This window comes from Epinephelus fuscoguttatus, linkage group LG7 (assembly GCF_011397635.1).
Source record: "Epinephelus fuscoguttatus linkage group LG7, E.fuscoguttatus.final_Chr_v1".
In the NCBI taxonomy this organism is placed as follows: domain Eukaryota; kingdom Metazoa; phylum Chordata; class Actinopteri; order Perciformes; family Serranidae; genus Epinephelus; species Epinephelus fuscoguttatus.
In genome coordinates, this window is record NC_064758.1 from 45860213 (window position 1) to 45878451 (window position 18239).

General features: G+C 41.0%; 2 protein-coding genes across 2 annotated transcripts in view; both read left to right on the plus strand.

Annotated features, from left to right (window-relative positions):
* On the plus strand, nt 1-15476 carry LOC125892368 (uncharacterized). The gene is made up of 13 exons (XM_049582338.1): nt 1-46; nt 981-1182; nt 2295-2456; nt 2578-2665; nt 2793-2957; nt 3257-3460; nt 3694-3865; nt 3976-4055; nt 4520-4742; nt 11840-11878; nt 11997-12085; nt 13312-13531; nt 15460-15476. Exons 2-13 carry the CDS (start codon nt 1028-1030, stop codon nt 15474-15476), a joined length of 1614 nt encoding a protein of 537 aa, XP_049438295.1. The 5' UTR covers nt 1-46; nt 981-1027.
* Nucleotides 13263-18239, plus strand: part of si:ch211-180f4.1 (uncharacterized protein LOC100144405 homolog) — a 19055-nt gene continuing 14078 nt past the window's right edge. The window contains exon 1 of the mRNA XM_049582013.1: nt 13263-13531. The gene's annotated coding sequence lies outside the window, so the exon portion shown is untranslated. The remainder of the gene's footprint in view (nt 13532-18239) is intronic.

Sequence of the window (18239 nt, forward strand, 5' to 3'; positions counted from 1 at the left end):
GAAGCTGGAATACAAATTAATGAAGAAGAAGCAAGGAAATTCAGGGGTAAGTAAGTTAACTGGACCTTTCATTTCTGTTCATGCTACTTATGCTTAGCTAACGTTAACGTTAGCTAACTTAACAAGCCTAACTACTAGATTAACCACATTATAGGTTTGTTTCCAGATCAGCTAAGTTCCATTCTTATTAGCTATTTCAGAATGTAAACTGTTTAACTTTGTGACAGGATACTTTTTTGAGCAATTTTGTTCATTTAGTTAATAAACTGTCAGTATAGCAGATTGAAATGCTTCCACTTGCCATCACTATTACTCCCTATTTTAATATATTTTTTATTTTTTATAAGTAACGTTATTACAAGTATTTACACGGTTTCGTTGAGCTCTGTAGGGACCATAGACTGTATAAATAAGGTAGGGACTTGTTTTTCCTGTAAGTTATTCATTGTCACTCCCTTATGGAGGCCCTGCAGACTTGGGTGTGGCAACCCGTTTGCCTCCCGCAGTTTGCTGTGGCATGTGCTCGTGACATAGTAACGTTCTGCTCGTCCTCCGACAGTGACTTTACCGTGCGCTCCGATCCGACGGCCTGTGCTTCTGTCATGTAAGTTTTAAATTACATTTTGGCCGTGTAGCTTGTAGTTTTTTATGTAACGTTAATGCCAAATTGCCTTGAAATGTCCACGAGTTGAAACGAGCTTGGTGTGTTTAAGCTTCGCTTGGGATTTCGGATGCAACACGGCAGATACGTGCGCTAACGTTAACGTTAGCTCATGGTTTAGCTAGCAAGCATTCATACAGTTAAGCTAACGTTAAAATGCCATTTGCCGATGGCTCTCCTCATCTCTCCCATACATTTGGTTGCACCTAAGTGTATACATGTGTTCAACACTTATTGGCCCATAACTGTGTTGTAATTTTGCGTGTGTGTGTGTGTGTGTGTGTGTTTGTGTGCGCGCGCGTGTCTATGTCTGTCTCAGAAAATGACGTGGATGGAGAAACGGTGGATTGTGGACTCACTGAAGCCATGGTTGGATACCTGTTTGATGGTTCCTTCAAAAAGCAAATAAAATTTCAACAGTTTGTGCACCAATACAAGGAGGGTGAGACCATCATTACATTGGAGCCAGTACCAGTTCAGTCTACAGCAGAGCTCCAGCCTCAGCCTTCAGCTGATCCAAAGTAAGTACATGAAACTTTTAAAAGGCAGTTGTGGTTAATTTCTTCAACACAATATAGATGTGCCACTGTCTTACAATATGGAAACACATTTTGTGTTTCTCTAACTGAAGCTACCTAAGGGGGGATTTTAGGGAAAATAAGTGTTCAAGGGGTTAATATGCCTAACGTAAAAATTAATCAATATTTTTTTAATGATGGTTGTTGTCTGCTCATTTGCATGGTGTGTGGTTCTGTTTTTTGATAACGGTATATAGTGAGACATTGTGAAATGAAACTAGAAATTGTGGGATTATTTTATTTTTTTTTAAGCTTAATCCTGGCTTTTCCTGGTCTTAAAAGGCAGCTTTACAGTAAAATGTTTAAATTTCATCAACTTATTAGACAGTTGTATCTTGAGTGAAATGAATATTGAATGGCTTTACCTGTTTATTCATTATATCCACATTACTAGTGATTCTTTAAAAACATTTTCTTGTGTGAAAATACTTTTATAAAACCACTAATAGAGTAGTCATCCCAAAATAATGTCACATCTTTGCCGCATGTTTTTTAAACCTCATTCCTAGGCTTTCTTTAAAAAAAAAACAAAAAAAAAAAACAGCTGAATGTTTTATCTGTTTTCCAGCAAGGACCACAATGGAACTGCTTTAGTACTTCATTATGCTATCCTCTGGGTTCAAATCCACATGTTTTATCATGTATGTTCTATTGTTTAACCCAAATAAATCCAAATCAAAGCCTGAAAGAAGGCTTGTATCTATTGTAGAAAAAATGGGAGCTAATAAGACCCACCTATCATATTTTTTCTGGAGTTGTCCATACAAATGTGAACAGGAAAATGAGCTTGAAGAGCTTTGTCAATGCTAGAAGTTTTTGGTATTTAAGAAAGAGGTTTGATTTTGTCAATAATGCCAAACTCTAAGTTTCCATGTGAGCAGCGAGAACAGGTCTGAGCAAGAGCTTTCTGGGTGAAGAATTTCTATTATATGGTGTTTTCTCAGTCTTCTTGAATTTGGTTCAGCTTATAGTTTGTCACAGACTTGCACATATTGTGGCTGTCTGCTGGTCAATGGTCCATAATTGGGAAACACTGTAATCTTGTTGCATTGCAGTGGTGGACCAGCTCGCAAGAGACTACCCATTGTGATTGTCCTTCCAACCTTTCCCAGAGATGTCCAGATGAGGCTTGATGCCAAGGAACCATGTCACAAAGTACCAAAACTACGCAACAAAATAATCAGAGTGCTGTATGAAATGATGGCAGAATACACCCTGTAAGTATAACTGTAACCTCTGCTACTACAACTTAACTACTTGTGATCCTCATAGATTGTGAAATTATCTTTAGACAAAACTAAGAGGTTGTTTTAAAGTTTATGGCTACCTTTGAACTAGGTATCCAACCAACGCAGAATATATTCAAGTTGCCAAAGCACTGATTATGAAATACCCTTTCCTGAGAGATATGGAGGGGAATGGCTATGTAAGTTGCATTCTTGTTTTGTTTTTAAATCATTGACTTATCTGTATGTATATATTTGCATAAGGTATTGTTACTTAATCCTTACCTGAATTATGGCAAATAATCAAATGTGTTTTATTTTTACTAGCACACCTGGCACATGTCCCTAAAGCGGAAATTTAAAGCAGAACGTGCACCACTTCTCAGCGACAGTGAAGTCAGAAAGCTGAAAGAGAAGTTTGGCCACACAAGACAGTCCAAAGCCACCAGTGCATCAATGAGTTTGTGCCGAAAGCCAGCTAATGTAACATTTGTAAGTCCATTGCCATATGCATAACTTATACTCACATTTTTAATCACTTTTACTTTAACACTTAGTGCAAGACAATATGAGGCTGATATTATAGACATTTAAATATTTTTTGTATATACTCTACTCCCATCCTTCCTCTGACTGGACACTACTGTATGTCTCAAATATTTCATGCAGTTCAGTGGATATTTTTTATCCAAAGCTCCTTAATGTAGAATGAGTGTGCAGACTTTTAGGATATATCTCTGTCATTATCTGTCGCTATCTGAGCATTATCTGTCTCTGTCCTTTTTCCAAAGGACATTTGTGTTGGGGAGGATTCCGCATCTGTTGAGGCCCATGTGAACGTGCTACAAAGTGAGTATCGGAAGACGCATCCAGACATCTCAACTGTCAAAGACCGCATGGCGCGAACATTTTCCTGGCGACGTCGCGAAATCATGGAAGGGATGTCTGTGGGGGATGTACTCAACAAATACCCATACTTAAGGACGCCTGCTGGAGTATGTACAGTGAAAAAACTTGCATGTTACAGGGGACCATTATCAATATGTGTAATAATTTAGAATATTGTAACATTTGCAGTCACTGAAAATAAATAAATTAAAAGTCTGTTACAGTCAGTTACAGTCTGTAAAAGCCATAGTATTGAGGCTTAACAGCAATTGTATGACTTACAATTACTTTAAATGATGTACTTAATGTTAATAATAATGTCTTCATGTATATTCTACAGTTTTTTGACGAGGTTGATCGAATCCATCCTTCAACAAGTAGCTTCTGTCATCGCTTCAAAGAGGGCTTTGCTCGAGTTTTGCCAAATGTGCTGAAACTTGCCGAGGGAAAATCTCCCCTCGCAAAACAGTACACTGATGCAAGACGGGATGCATTAGCTGAGGATCTACCAGGTAGTGACAGTCACCTTGTTAATGAACCTGACAGTAGATCTGCTGTAATTACCACATTGCACACTTGAAAATGTGTGATCGTGAATGTAGGATATTTTTCTGCATTGCAGAAATCGACTTAAGGGCCGGGCTTATCCTCTTGCCATCCATCTTCAGAGAAAAGACTGAACACTACATCACAATGGGAGAGGTAGGCATCTGGATTGTCCTACTGTACTGGTAGACCTCATGCAAATACATGCTCAGGAAAAGATTGCTTGAATACAGGAATTAACTGCCTCATGTAGATATGCTTGATTTAAACATTAACTTTTTAAAACTAACACAGTCTTCATCTGTATTAATATTGTGTTTGTTTGTAGTATGAAAAATATAAGGTTAGTGTAAAGCCCTTAAGCCCACCTCTCTGTTTACAGGAAATTTTCAACGTAAATTTGCTGCATTTATACAGAAAAAAATATGGCTAAACTGAAAGATTAATTGCATTTGAAATTTTGTTGATTCAGTTGTAGAATTATTTAATATGTGAATAGAAATACATTATATATTATGTGAAAAGTCTGGCATAGACTTAAATGGGTTATGTACCGATTAAACCCATGTCAGATTATTTAACATAATTGTTGATATATTGTACATGTTTTTCTTACCTAGGGGGACCCTGCTACACCCTATCCAACCATACAACTGATGGACAATGACTGGAAAATGGCGATCACAGGAAGAGGGCTTAGTGTGGTGAAAGTAGATGGAGTAGATGTGTGCCAGTGCACAGGCCTTGATGAAGCCTTCATAACAGCCTTCAGTATGTATTTTGCTTTCAACATTACCTACCCACTGCACCTGAAAAACACACTGACCTTCCTTCAGAGGCATTGTCAGTATTGTGGAAGAGGGAGACAAGCCCCTGCCAGTAACTGTACTCCGACTGATTAACCTTCTGTGTTAGATCATGCCTCAACTGCACCAGTGCCCAAAGTGCACTCGAAGGACATTTACTCTAGGGAAGCTGCTCCAACATGTTGGACTTGTTCATGCACATGAACCAAATTTTAGTATCACCTGTGGGGTAGGTGATTGCCTGTCAACTTTTCCCGCTTCCATTCTTTTAGAAAACATGTGTACAGGAAGCACAGATGCTTTGTGTTTAGGCCTTCTGATAATAGAAATGATTGTCCCATTGAGTCCACAGTACAGCAACATAGCTTGAACCTGGATCAGCAAAATTCTGAGACTGATCCAAGTGCTTCTGATCCCCAAACAGTTGAGCCAAATTTAGATAAACTATTAGAAGATTTCAGAGATAATCTGTTTGGATTCATTCTTAAATGCAGAGAGAAAACCTTCTACATTTGTCAGTCCAACAAGACATTACTGATGATGTGAAATTTCTCTTTGGTTTCTTCAAAGAAAACTATGATTCATTTATTTCTCACCATCTTGAAAAAAGTGGTTTTGATATTTCAAAGTGCCCTGAACTTCAGCAAGTTTTGCACTCATCTGATTTCTTTGATAAAGCTTATGAGGTGGTTCGTTCTCCACACATGATTAAAGAACACTGTAAGACCAAGATGGACTATACAGAACCTCTACACTACACACTGAGAGGCTCTTCAGGGCAAAAAATAGGAACCTATTCCTATGTTCCCATCTCTGAAGTTCTAAAGAAATACTGTTCTCATGAAGATGTCTGGGATCAAATAATATCTGAAAATAACGAGGTCAAAGATGAAGAGCTTCTGACGGATTACAGAGATGGTATTTATTTTAAGGAACATTTGTTTTTCAGAGAGCATCCAGATGCTTTAAGGCTTCATTTATATGAAGATGAATTTGAAATAGTTAACCCTTTAGGCTCCAAGAGAACTAAATATAAGTTGTGTGCATTTTACTACACTATTGGAAATTTGAGTGGAAAGTATCGATCTCAACTTAAGCACATTCACTTAGCTCTGCTGGTTCGTTATTCACATGTGAAACAATTTGGTATGGACGTCATATTGAAACCAATGATAGATGACTTGAAATGGCTTTCTACTGAAGGCTTAATTATAAGTGTCTGTGGAACAGAGCACAAAGCTTTTTTTCAGCTGACAATCTGTCAGCTCATATGATCGGTGGCTTCCGCCAGTGTTTTAACTCGGGTCGAATTTGTCGTTACTGTATGGCAACTCATTTAGAAGTTAAACACAAATTCCTGGAAGATAATTTTGTTCTGAGAACCACTGAAGTCCACGAATATCATCTCCAGTGTGTCCAGCATAACAAGGAAAATGCTGCTTTGTATGGTGTACATGGCCCTAATTCATTTGATGCTTTAGGTTATTTTGATGTGACCAAGTCTTTGCCTCCAGACATCATGCACGATATGTTGGAGGGAGTTGTTCCACTGACAATGAAGCATGTTATTTGCGAAGCACACAGACAAAAGCATATAACTATAACTGAGCTAAATGAAGAGCTTCAAAAATTCTGCATAGGTCAGAATGACAAGGCCAATAAGCCTGTGCTGTTGTCTGAACGACTTCTCCAAACTTCAGGGATTGCAGGAACAGCTACTCAAAAATGGTGTCTTTTTAGATTGTTGCCTTTTATAATGGGGCACCGTATTCCTCCTGGCAGCAGATACTGGCACGTGTTATTATTATGTAGAGATATTGCAGATATTGTCATGGCAGCTAAAGTGAGGAAAGATGAATTGGCATGTCTAGGATTACTTGTAACTGCATTCCTCTCTGAGATGACAGAGGTATTTGGAACCGTTTAACACCTAAATGTCATTATCTTATACATTATCCAAGACTTATGTCATTGTATGGTCCTCTTCGTTCTCTTTGGTGTATGAGATTCGAAGGAAAGCATCAGTATTTTAAGAATCTGACTAATAACTGTCGAAATTTTATAAACATAACAGTGACCCTTAGTAATCGTCACCAGCTCAAACAATGTTGGGAATTTTCCCCTATGAATATCTTGGGTGATTTTGAAAAGGTGCCTGGTAGAAGTGTCAGCACACCATTATTGTCTCTACCCATTGACCTTCAGACTGCTCTAAAAGCAAGTGTCAACTTCAGAGATGTAGAATTAGAGGGAAAAATAATTCAGCGTGTCTCTGAAATGACTGTAGACAATATCAAGTATGCTGTTAGAGATGTGTTGACATTGGACCTTTTACATGTTGAAAAAATTCCTGTGTTTGGGCAGATCAAATACATTATTAACATTGATACCATGTGGGTGCTTTGCAGTAAAATGTTGCTTCCATTGTTCTTTGACTCACATTTTCATGCATATCGTGTAAAAGTAGACAGTGATTGGATTTTGCTCAAACCTGGAGATGAGTTGGACCACACATCACTTGACACATACACAGTTGACGATAATTTGTATGTTGGATTGAGACATTTTGTATAAATGCTTGCAAGGTTTTGGCAAGGGCAGATGAATGGAATGCTTCGTGTTGTGCAAGTATTACGAGACAGAATTTTTGCCCCTTTTTACACCTGCCTTTAACACAAGTCTCCTGTCCAGATTGTAGCCAGATAAGTGATTTAAACTTAAAGTGCAAAATACAGATTGACACTCTGATCATCAGGTATGGCTGTTAATGGTAAGTGTAAACAGGGACAAAAGTAAATATGAAAACAAGTCTGCAGAAAGTTTCAGGATAGCTGGATGTGTTTAACTGCTTGAGTGTTTTGCATTAAAAGCTGATTAATGAACAGCTCATTGGGCCTGATGCTTTCAGTTTTGTGTTAAGCTCTGAAGGAATTGAAACGCATACCGCATGTTTTCATTTTGTTAATGTTGTGTTTTATGCAGAATTAATATCTTGTATGAGTTATAAATTTGAATTTTGTTCTGTACTTTATACTCAGATTTGAAGTGTTTTGCATTTAAAACTGTTTCATGAATGGCTCAGAAAAGCCTGATGTCTCCAGTTTAAGTGTCATAACAGTTAAGAAATTGAATCTTACCCTGCATGAGTTATGAATTTGTATTTTGTAAGTGTGGTTTTTACTCAATTTTGTACTCAACTTTAACATGTTACGCAATGAAAAGCACTGTTTTTTTGTTTGGCTTAGTTTACATGTAAAAGTGATTTTGTTAATGGATGTAAACTAATTAATACTTTTAATAAATTTTGGTGAATAATTGCAAATGTTTGTGTCTCTGAATTTAAGGGTATGTTTTTGTCTCTTAAAGGTACAAAATGGCATGTCGCTCCAGCTGTACCTCATCAGGTACAAGTTCTGTACCTTTCCAATAGGTACATTTTTGTACCAGGACATGAAGGTACATTTTTATCGCTAGGGGTACAGAAATATTCCTTTAGAGGTACAGACAAGAAGGTACAAGTATGTACCTTGTTCAAAGGTACATACTTGTACTCTGCTAGGGTACTGCTGGGGCGACAAAGCATATGTACCTTTTTAGGTCCATTCTTGTACTTTGATTTCTTAGTGTGCATTTACAGATAAAACAGGCCGGCAGGAAACACAGCAGTGCATTGTGGGAGTTTTTGGGTTGGTACAGACAGTGAAAACTCACTCGGAGAAATCTAACTCCGACATGACGTTCAGTCAGTTCAAATATAAAACTGCACAGAAGCCAAAAAAAGTTTCTCCTGCATGAAGCACGACGACACGTGACATTATTAAACATCTTATTGTTGATGTTTCCTCAGAGTCTGACTTTGTCTTCAGATGTTAATTCTCTCCTGACAGTAACGACACCACTCTTCTTCTTCCCTATGATATTTTATCTGAATGACAGAAACAGAGGGCTCAGTGGGGACGGAGCATCTGTGGTCATTTTGACTTGACCAGCTGACTTCACTACAAGCTGATTGGCTGTTGAAACAGGTGACGTGCTTTAAAACCAGCCACCGGCCATTTGACCAGCTGAGTGTCAGGTGACATCATCAGCCAGTTCACACCGCTGACACTTTTCTCTGTGACGTTCTGAAACAGTTTCGTCTCGTTGCCAATCTTTGGTCTGAACTGGACTTTTTAACCGTTTTCTTTTTTAATGTCTTGCAGTGTGAGTGACATCAGCTGACAGGAAGTAAACACGGACCCAAGCTGTTGCCTGGCAATGTAACTCCTGTGAACGTACGATAAAGACGGTGACTACAGGTGTGTGTTCAGGCAGACAGGATGAGACAATAATGTGTTTCTTAACCTGAAAGCATGAATGGGACCTTTGAGTTCAGTTTTGAGGTGACTTTACTTTACCTGAGTATTCTCATGTTATGTTCCTCTACACCAGGGGCATCAAACTCATTTCAGTTCGAGGCCACATACAGTCCACTCTGATCTGCAGTGGAGCCGGACCAGTGAAACCATCACACAGTAACCTATAAATAACAACACCTTGAAGTTTTTCCCTTTTTTATTCATTCTGAAAATGTTCATCTGTTTACAAAACAAATGATCCACAGCTGTGATAAATTAAGAAGCATATGTTCAAATTCAGCATTCAGTTTTTCCACATCAGTCAGTCGACTCCTCACCTTCATCACATGTGACTTTCACATCATGTCCTACTAAAATGGAAGCTGTTAAAGGCGCAGGTTAAACTAACTAACTAACAGCCTCACAAACTGTTTACAATCTGAGGTTTGTCAGTGTGATGTTGTGTTCACACCAGCGCTGTGTTACTCACACCAGTTTGAACACTAGAACATTTTGTGTTGACTCGTGTCATGCGTGTGTGAAATCACTGAATCCATGAATGAACTTCTGCTGGTTCGTCCTCACCATCATCTGTCCTGGAGGATCTCAGTGCTGATTGGCTGTCACGGTGCAATACGGTCGATTAACTTCTGATTTTTCAACTCTTGTGAATCAGTGTATGATGTGAACTCCTGCTGCTCGCTTCATTGGTATATTTTGCATCTTTACATTGACTTCATGTGATTCATGTGTGGGAATTGTTTTATTCGTGCCCAGTGTGAACACAACATCACCACCACCCGTATTGTTTAAATACAGAAGTCTGATTCAGATTCTTTTGTACTGAAGCTGCTGGTTGATAATATTTTGCACAATGTTTAATATCTTTAAATCAGACCACAGGAAGTATCGTTGTTATTTCAGAGAGCTGTTCTCTGGTCGTTGTGAAGAAGCCTCTGAGGCAACATCATACATGAAGCATCTCCTCACTGTTTAGCCCGACTCCTCTCAGCCTTCACAGGTGTGTTAATATCAGGTGTGCAGAGTCATCCAGTGGCCCGGATTGGACCCTTTGATGGGCCATTTCTGGCCCCCGGGCCGTATGTTTGACACCCCCGCTCTATGTGTCCTTTTTAAACAGGAGTTGTGCAAATTTGCAGGAAAGCCCAATCAGTGTTTTTTCAGCATTGGCAGTATAAAAACAAAATCGGGGAGTGCAGCAAAATGCCGCCTACCTACTTTTGTTTATACAGAATGTGCCTTTTTCGGGGCAATGGGGGGCGTGAGCAAGTAACAAAACCTGTAGCTCAGCGTGTGACGTAAACAGTGACGTGGGAGGGAAGCCGCGGCTGGTCAGTCCTTTGGCGATTCTCTCGTAAGTCGGCCCGTCCTTCACCGTCCCCGTCATCTGACGGTTAATGGCCTCTTCGTTTGCGAGGACAAGGAGGGCGCGCAATTCCTTGTCTCCCCAGTTGCTCATCTTTACAGTGTCTGTCAGGTTTGTGTTTCCCTCTTGCTACTAGCTGCTCGCTAATTCCTGCTATCAGCTGTTTCCTGTTTATCCACCGCCAGTGGCTCACACGTGTCATCAACAGCTCCTCCCACAAGTCATCAACAGCTCCTCCCACAAGTCATCAACAGCCCCTCCCACAAGTCATCAACAGCTCCTCCCACAAGTCATCAACAGCTCCTCCCACAAGTCATCAACAGCTCCTCCCACAAGTCATCAACAGCTCCTCCCACAAGTCATCAACAGCCCCTCCCACAAGTCATCAACAGCCCCTCCCACAAGTCATCAACAGCTCCTCCCACAAGTCATCAACAGCTCCTCCCACAAGTCATCAACAGCCCCTCCCACAAGTCATCAACAGCTCCTCCCACAAGTCATCAACAGCCCCTCCCACAAGTCATCAGCAGCTCCTCCCACAAGTCAACAGCTCCTCCCACAAGTCATCAACAGCTCCTCCCACAAGTCATCAACAGCCCCTCCCACAAGTCATCAACAGCCCCTCCCACAAGTCATCAACAGCTCCTCCCACAAGTCATCAACAGCCCCTCCCACAAGTCATCAACAGCTCCTCCCACAAGTCATCAACAGCCCCTCCCACAAGTCATCAGCAGCTCCTCCCACAAGTCAACAGCTCCTCCCACAAGTCATCAACAGCTCCTCCCACAAGTCATCAACAGCTCCTCCCACAAGTCATCAACAGCCCCTCCCACAAGTCATCAACAGCTCCTCCCACAAGTCATCAACAGCTCCTCCCACAAGTCATCAACAGCCCCTCCCGTTGCAGAAGGCCGCCTCGGTCTGTTTAAACTAAAAGCGTTCCGCCAATATGTCTACCCTACGAGGCGGAAAATTGGGCGCCCAGCTGGCCGGCAAATCAGCTCAACATTCACAGAAAATCTGGCGGTGTAAAAGAGGCTAATGTGTCCTCTCCATCACAGAGGTAAACGTTGTACTTTTCACTCCACTACATTTATTTGTAGTTATCAGATAAAGATTTAACAGAAAATATTGGCTGAGTGTGAAACACATTAAAACATATTAAACCAGTGATTCTCGACCTTTTGGACCAGTCGTGGCTCCTGGTCGTGACTTCTTGTCACGTCTCCTCATCGTGTCTCTGACGTGTCCGAGTTTCTTTAAACTTTTCACATTTCATTTCAGTAAGTGTTCAGATGATCAGTGCTTCACTAACAGTCAAAGAGAAAAGTCCCAAAGGTGAATCAGATCTTTGTATCAGAGCTTAGTTTCTTCTTCTTCTGTCCCATTAATGCTGTAACGACCCCTCAGGTTTACCTGGTGACCCTTTGGAGGGGCCCGACCCCTCAGGTTGGGACCCACTGGACTGAACTCACTACCTGTCTATGAACTGTCTCCACCTGGAGCAGCAACAACAGTGACATCACTTCCCTTTGTTCATTATCATCATCTTCATCACTCCTGCCAGCTGCTCACCTCATCCTCGTCTTCATCAGTGGAACAGTAACTCTGAGTCAGGCTGGAGATTTACTGGATGGCTGTGACATCACTGATGATGTCAGCAGCCGTCTGTCTTCACCATCAGCTCCTCATGTTTCTTCTTCTCTTGTATTTAATTCTGTCTGAACTGAGTTTTGTTTCGTCAGATAATAAAACAGTTTGTGGCTCAGACATCAACATGATGATGTCATCAACATGATGATGTCATCGACCATCATTTTTTCTGGTTTTCCTGCTCTTTAACGTCTGTTAACTTTCTCAGACTCAGAGGAACTTATTTTAATTCAGATGTCTTTTAATTAAAGTTAAAGTTGCTGATTTCTACTTCCTGTCCCACAGTGACGTCTCAGCTGGTTCCTCTTGAACCTTTAAGTGTCGATGGATTCGACACCTCGACGCACCTGAAGTCCAAATTTACAACCACATCCACCTGTTTGACTCAGCACCACCCAGACAATGTTCAGGTTTATGAGTATTAAATAACATACAGATATTCTGAGTGACTTCAGTCGGGCGTCAGCTGCAGACACCAAAGTCTCGCTCACCGTCAGCGTCATTAAAAACAGACACCTGTTTGGTTGAAAGTTGAACCCATCATGTGATAAACGATAACGTGACCTGTAAACATGATCCAGGACATGAAAATGAGTTTGTTCTCATAACACTTGTCTTTTTGTTTTCTGACAGTTTGAGCAGCTCTCAGACCTCCTCAGATATCAGCTGCTGTTTTTACTGTTTGTGTTGTTTTTAAATGTGATGTATGAATAAAAGTGATCCGACTTTACAGGTTTTGTATTTTTTAGTTTTACGGTTTTACAGTTTTACAGTAGTTACAGTTGTTGTAGTTTTACAGTGCAGGACTCGTGTCCCGCTGCAGTGACTTGATCAAAGGAGACACGAGAGACAAATGAAGCAAAAAGACATTTATCAGCAGAGATAACTCAGCGAGACAAGTTTTCACAGCAGTGATGGTTTTTACAGTGGGCTGGTTACAGTGGTGTATTTTTACTGGTGTCCCGCTGCAGAGGGACAGAGGTGAAATGAGACACGAGACACAAATGAAGTGGACAGACATTTATCAGCAGAGATAACCTCACAGAGAATCACACACTCACATACAGTCGTTAGGAGAATCTGGAGCATTACGTCATGTGCACAGACCCCTCCCCTCACCCCCCCCCCCCCTTCACCTCTGTGCAGCATCCGGGCTCTGATTGGTCCATCACCCAGTGGCCTATAAACCACATTGGCTGATCCCAAGTCAGCTGCTGCGGACCTGACAGAGGACAGGAGGGAGACACAGAGACAGAGATGTTGGGATAAAAGCGGCGGCTCAGCAGCAGCGGGACTCAGCTGGATCCACGGAACCTGAACGAACCACAGACCGGATCCTGCCCGACTCTACCGGACCCACCTGCCCGGCGCGGAGCGACTCTGCCCGGCCTGACGTGCCGCTGCGGCTCGGAGCGGCGGAGCAGGAGGAGCTGCAGGCGGAGGAGCAAGGTGAGAACATGGGCGGCTGTCCTCCAGCGCGCGCGCGCACACACACACACACACACACACACACACACACACAGGGGGACCGCGCAGTGCTCCACAGACAGACAGTGTTTTTATTATTATCATCATCATCATCAACACTCTCAGGTCGCTTCAGAGCTGCTGTTTGATTGTTAGGATGTAACATCAATAGATACGACGGTCCTTAAACGCATCATCCAGCAGCTTTTTATTTTTATAATTGAATAAAATGAAGTTATAATCAGAGTGCACACAGTTAGTGTTTATTGTGATATTATGGGATGTTGTAGAATTTAAAAAAATGCTCAAATCTTAAACAGTTTTTATTGTCATGAAGACAAACACTCACTGTTTTATTTTGTAATTACTTTATTGAATTTTAAATTTTCCAACAAAACAAAACCACCTGATAAAAAAAAGAAACAACAACAGACAGAGGAGAGAAAATATTAAAATCCATCAGGTAAAGATTGAGTAAAACTTGAAGGTAAAATAACAACAGATAGACAAAACATGACGTGATTAGTAAATTTGTCAGATTTCAACAGACTCGTTAAATGTTTGCTCATATTATAATATATATAATATTTCATGAGACTTATTGAAACTCCACATGGTGATGAACTGTGTTATGACAGGCTGATAAACCAGTGTCACCAGTTTAATATGATTCTGACACTTTATTTAATGTGACTGTTTTCTTCTGAATACTTTCATCAGATAATGATAATAACAATAATAATAATAATAATAATTTAAAGGAACTTTTCATCATGTTTATTGTTTGTTAAAGAGCTGGGATCAGAGTGTAGTTAGCTTAGCTTAGCTTAGCTTAGCTTAGCATACAGACAGTAAACAGTGTGACTCCTCCCAGCACTGACTGACATGTTTCATCTGGTTTGTTCTGAACACAAATACATCAGTATCACTGGGACTATTTCTTGATGAACCACAGCGTATCCCTCCGCCCTGTGAACCTGTGTGCGTCACATTCAGTGAACTCAGGTTTTAGTTTTAATCTCTCTGTGAAGCGGCAGCGACGCCATGTTTATCTGTCAGGACAGAGTTTGTCCAGATGTCCTATGTGTCGTTGATGTTGGACAAAGAGTCTCCACTCAGAGTTACTTCCTGTCTTATTCCTGAGCTGTCGGTCAGGTCACATGGTCTTCTTCATCTTTATGTGTTTTTATTTCTCTCAAAGAGAGCGCCATACTGCTTCCTCTCCTTGTTCCCTTGGTTGCTTCCTCTCCTTGTTCCCTTGGTTGCTTCCTCTCCTTGTCCCCTTGGTTGCTTCCTCTCCTTGTCCCCTTTCATCTCTCGTATCCACTCTTATTTCCTTTTTTTGTGTTCCCTCCTTTTATCCTCTTTCCTTATCTTTCATCCTTGTTTCCTCTCCTTCTTCCCTTTCCTCTCTTGTTTTCTCTTCTTGTGTCTTTCTTTGTTTTATTCTTTTGTTTCCTCTTTTGTTTCCTTATCTTCTCCTTTGTCTCCTCTCTTGACTCCTCTCCTCATCTCCTCTTTTGCACCCTCTCTTGTCTTCTCTCCTTCTCTTTGTCTTTGACTCCTCGCCTTGCCTCCTCTCTCCCAGTCTCCTCTCGTTGCCTTCTCTCTCCTCTCTTCTCTCCTTGCCTCCTCTCTTCTTGTCTCCTGTCCTTGACGCCCGGGCTCCTCTCCTTGCCTCCTCTCTCCTCTCCTGGTCTCCTCTCCTCAGTGAGACGGGGACAGGAAGTGGACTCGTTGTTATGCAATAGAAGTGAAACTTGATGAAAGTAGGTCACAGAGTTTCTTCAGTTCAACCGAGTTTGTTTCACATTCGGGAGGTTTCCACGGCAACAACCACCCAGTTTTATGTAATCGCTCCTCTTCCTCACCTCCTCGTCTCCTCGTTAACCCCTCGCGTCTCCTCTCAGGTGATCAGACTCTGTGACGTGAGACGTTTGCTTCCTGGAGACGAGTCCGTCCAGGTGTTTCCACAGGTTGTAGTCCAGTCACCTGTAGATGAGAAAGAGCAGCGTCCAATCAGAATACTCAGACCGTATCCAACGAGAGTGCAGTGAAACTGTAGGCGGAGCTTAGAGGGAGAGTTAATGACATCATTAAAGGGAAACTTGAGTATTTTTCACGTTTTTTAAATGTGTCCAGTACTGAGAGAGAGCTGCAGTGACACAGGCTGTGATGTCACCGCTCTGTTCACAGCATCAGAGTCCGTCCACTGACAGTGTTTGTTTTTGTCACTGACAGGATCAGATTGTTATTCTGAGTGTCTGACATCATGATGACAGGATCCCTACAGAGACAGAGCTTTGTGTTAAAGAGGAAGATCCTTTTTGTTTCACCAGAAATCACCATCACCGAACCCTCCACACTGCATTTGTCATTTCATCATCAAACGTCGACAGAAACAAAATAAAACAAACAAAATCCATCTTGGTTCGTCTCTCCACTGCTCCAACAGGCACCAGCTCTGGTTTGGTTGAACTTAACCCTTCATTCACCATTAGATGTGAAAACATGCTGCCTCCTTACCAAGCGGCATCTTCTGGGGCTGAAACATAAGGCAAAACCTGCAGTTCCTCTAATGTCCACTAGAGGCTGGCTCCAACAGTGAGTCAGTCCCCACAGACCTCCATGTTCACATGTAGAAATAAACATGTTTACAGCCTGGTTGGTCTCTGGAGCTCATTTCAACATTCATGACGCCTGTACAGACTGAGTTTATATGGAACTCACCTGTTTATATTTTATTAAGGATTAAAGTTACGCATAATGAAAGGGGCGGGGCCTCTTTGAGTGACAGGCTGTCTGCTGATAGAGGTCAGACCCACTCCTGGCTCCCCCACAGCTCCACCCTCTCGCCCAAATATGGTCACTTCTGGATCCAAAAAATCCAAGATGGCGACAGCTGAAATGCTGAACTTGAGGCTTCAAAACAGAGTCCGCAAACCAATGAGTGACGTCACATGATTGATACCGTCTGTGTTGTTGGGCCAAGATAAATTTTAATGTTCGGTGCTCTACAGGTTAAAATGAGTGTGTATTTAAATAGAGTCTGGTGGGTTTGGTGAAAGTGATTTTGGGATTCTCTGCTGATTCTGAATTAAACATCTAAAACAGAAAAGTCTCTCAGTAACACAAACTAAGTAAGAGAGGCAGCAGAGCAGCAGCTCCTGTGTTCGGTGAGGTAAGAGTAATGTTGATGTCAGTGCAGTCTGACTCTGAGGAGGACAAGTTTAACTGTTAGTCCAGTTTCTCACACCGAGCTTACGACAGGATAAATGAGACATGGTCTGTGCTGCATGAGCTGTGTGAGAGTTTGTTAACGGATGGTTTCATATTATTTGTATTTTCTTTCACATGAACCCTGTTTACTTCAAGTCATCAAGAATTTCCCCAGTTTTTGGTTTCTTCATTCACCGTGGAGGCGTCAGAGAAAAAAATAAGTTTTCTTCATGAATGTCACGTGACACAGGAGAGTGACTGATGTGCTAATGTCACAGTCAGTAATAACTGACTGTGTTCATAGCTGTCAGCAGTTTTAACGTTTCGATCATTTCTGGGATGCAGTGGATTTTTCGTTGCGACAGTGTCAGTGGCTGCTGGTTAAAATTAGAGGTGAAGCTGAGTGGCGTTCAGGGTCTGTTTGTAGAGTCACATGGTTCCTTGTTTCCTGCTCTGTGACCTCTGTTTCTACATCAGTGTGTGATAAGCTGTGATGAAGTTCACCTGCTGCTGCTCACCTGGTGAACAGACGCCGAGCTGCTCACTGAGGAGCTGCCGCAGGTTGAGTCCGTTGACCTTCAGTGTTTGAACACGGCAGCAGAGTTTTACTGTGAACACAAAGTATCAGCAGGTTGTTTTATTCTGACAGTCAGATTGTTTTAGTGTTTCCTCCCAACATGTGAAGTCAGATTCACACCTGTGACAGCAACAAAACATCTGGTTATTTTTATATATGAATGTGTTTAGAATATATAACCTATCAAAACAAAAACAAATCGATGTAGCAGCAGTGATGAACGGGGAGAAGAATTTACTGAAGCAAACATTTTAAATTCAAAACATTTAAGGGACTGTTTGTTATTTGTGAGGGGGAGGGGTGCGGGGGGGGGGCAGGTCAACTGATTTGTTAAGCAGTGGGGAGGGACTTATGGTTTTTATTTTAGCTTGGGGGAGGGGCAGACATTTTTCAATGGTTGTATTTTGTATTTATTTTACTACATATTAAATTTTGTTTTTGTTTTTACTTTCAACATTTGATTTTTTTTCTTTAAAGAATTTTGTTTTTGTTTTTTTAAATTTAAACATTTGTGGTAATATTTAAAGAAAACGTGTTGAAGTTTTCTTTGAAAAACGTTGGCAATTGTTTTTCTCTTGAATTTTTTTGGCTGTTTCTTTTTTTCATATATTTTTTTGTTTGTTTAAAAATTGCTTTTTTAATTTTTGGCAATTTTTATAGAAAATATGTTTGGAAGGCATGTTTGCTTTTGTAAATCTTTGGCAATATATTTTTCTTTCCCTTTTTTTTCAATTTATTTTTGGCATATATTTGGCAATTTCTTTTTAATTTTTTGGCCATTTGTTTACATAAGAAGTTTTCATTTTGGCTTAGGGTAGGGGCATACAAAGTTGAATGGTTTATCTTTAAAGAAAACATGCCTTTGTGTATGGAGGGCATGTTTTCTTTGAGTAT

What these genes read in the sequence shown, in the direction of transcription:
- LOC125892368 (XM_049582338.1), top strand. Translation starts at nt 1,028, where the DNA reads ATGGTTGGATACCTGTTTGATGGTTCCTTCAAAAAGCAAATAAAATTT. An exon ending in AGCCAGCTAATGTAACATTT is followed by an intron (nt 2,958 to 3,256) that starts GTAAGTCCATTG and finishes CTTTTTCCAAAG; the next exon opens with GACATTTGTGTTGGGGAGGA. An exon ending in GCTGTGACATCACTGATGAT is followed by an intron (nt 12,086 to 13,311) that starts GTCAGCAGCCGT and finishes CGGACCTGACAG; the next exon opens with AGGACAGGAGGGAGACACAG.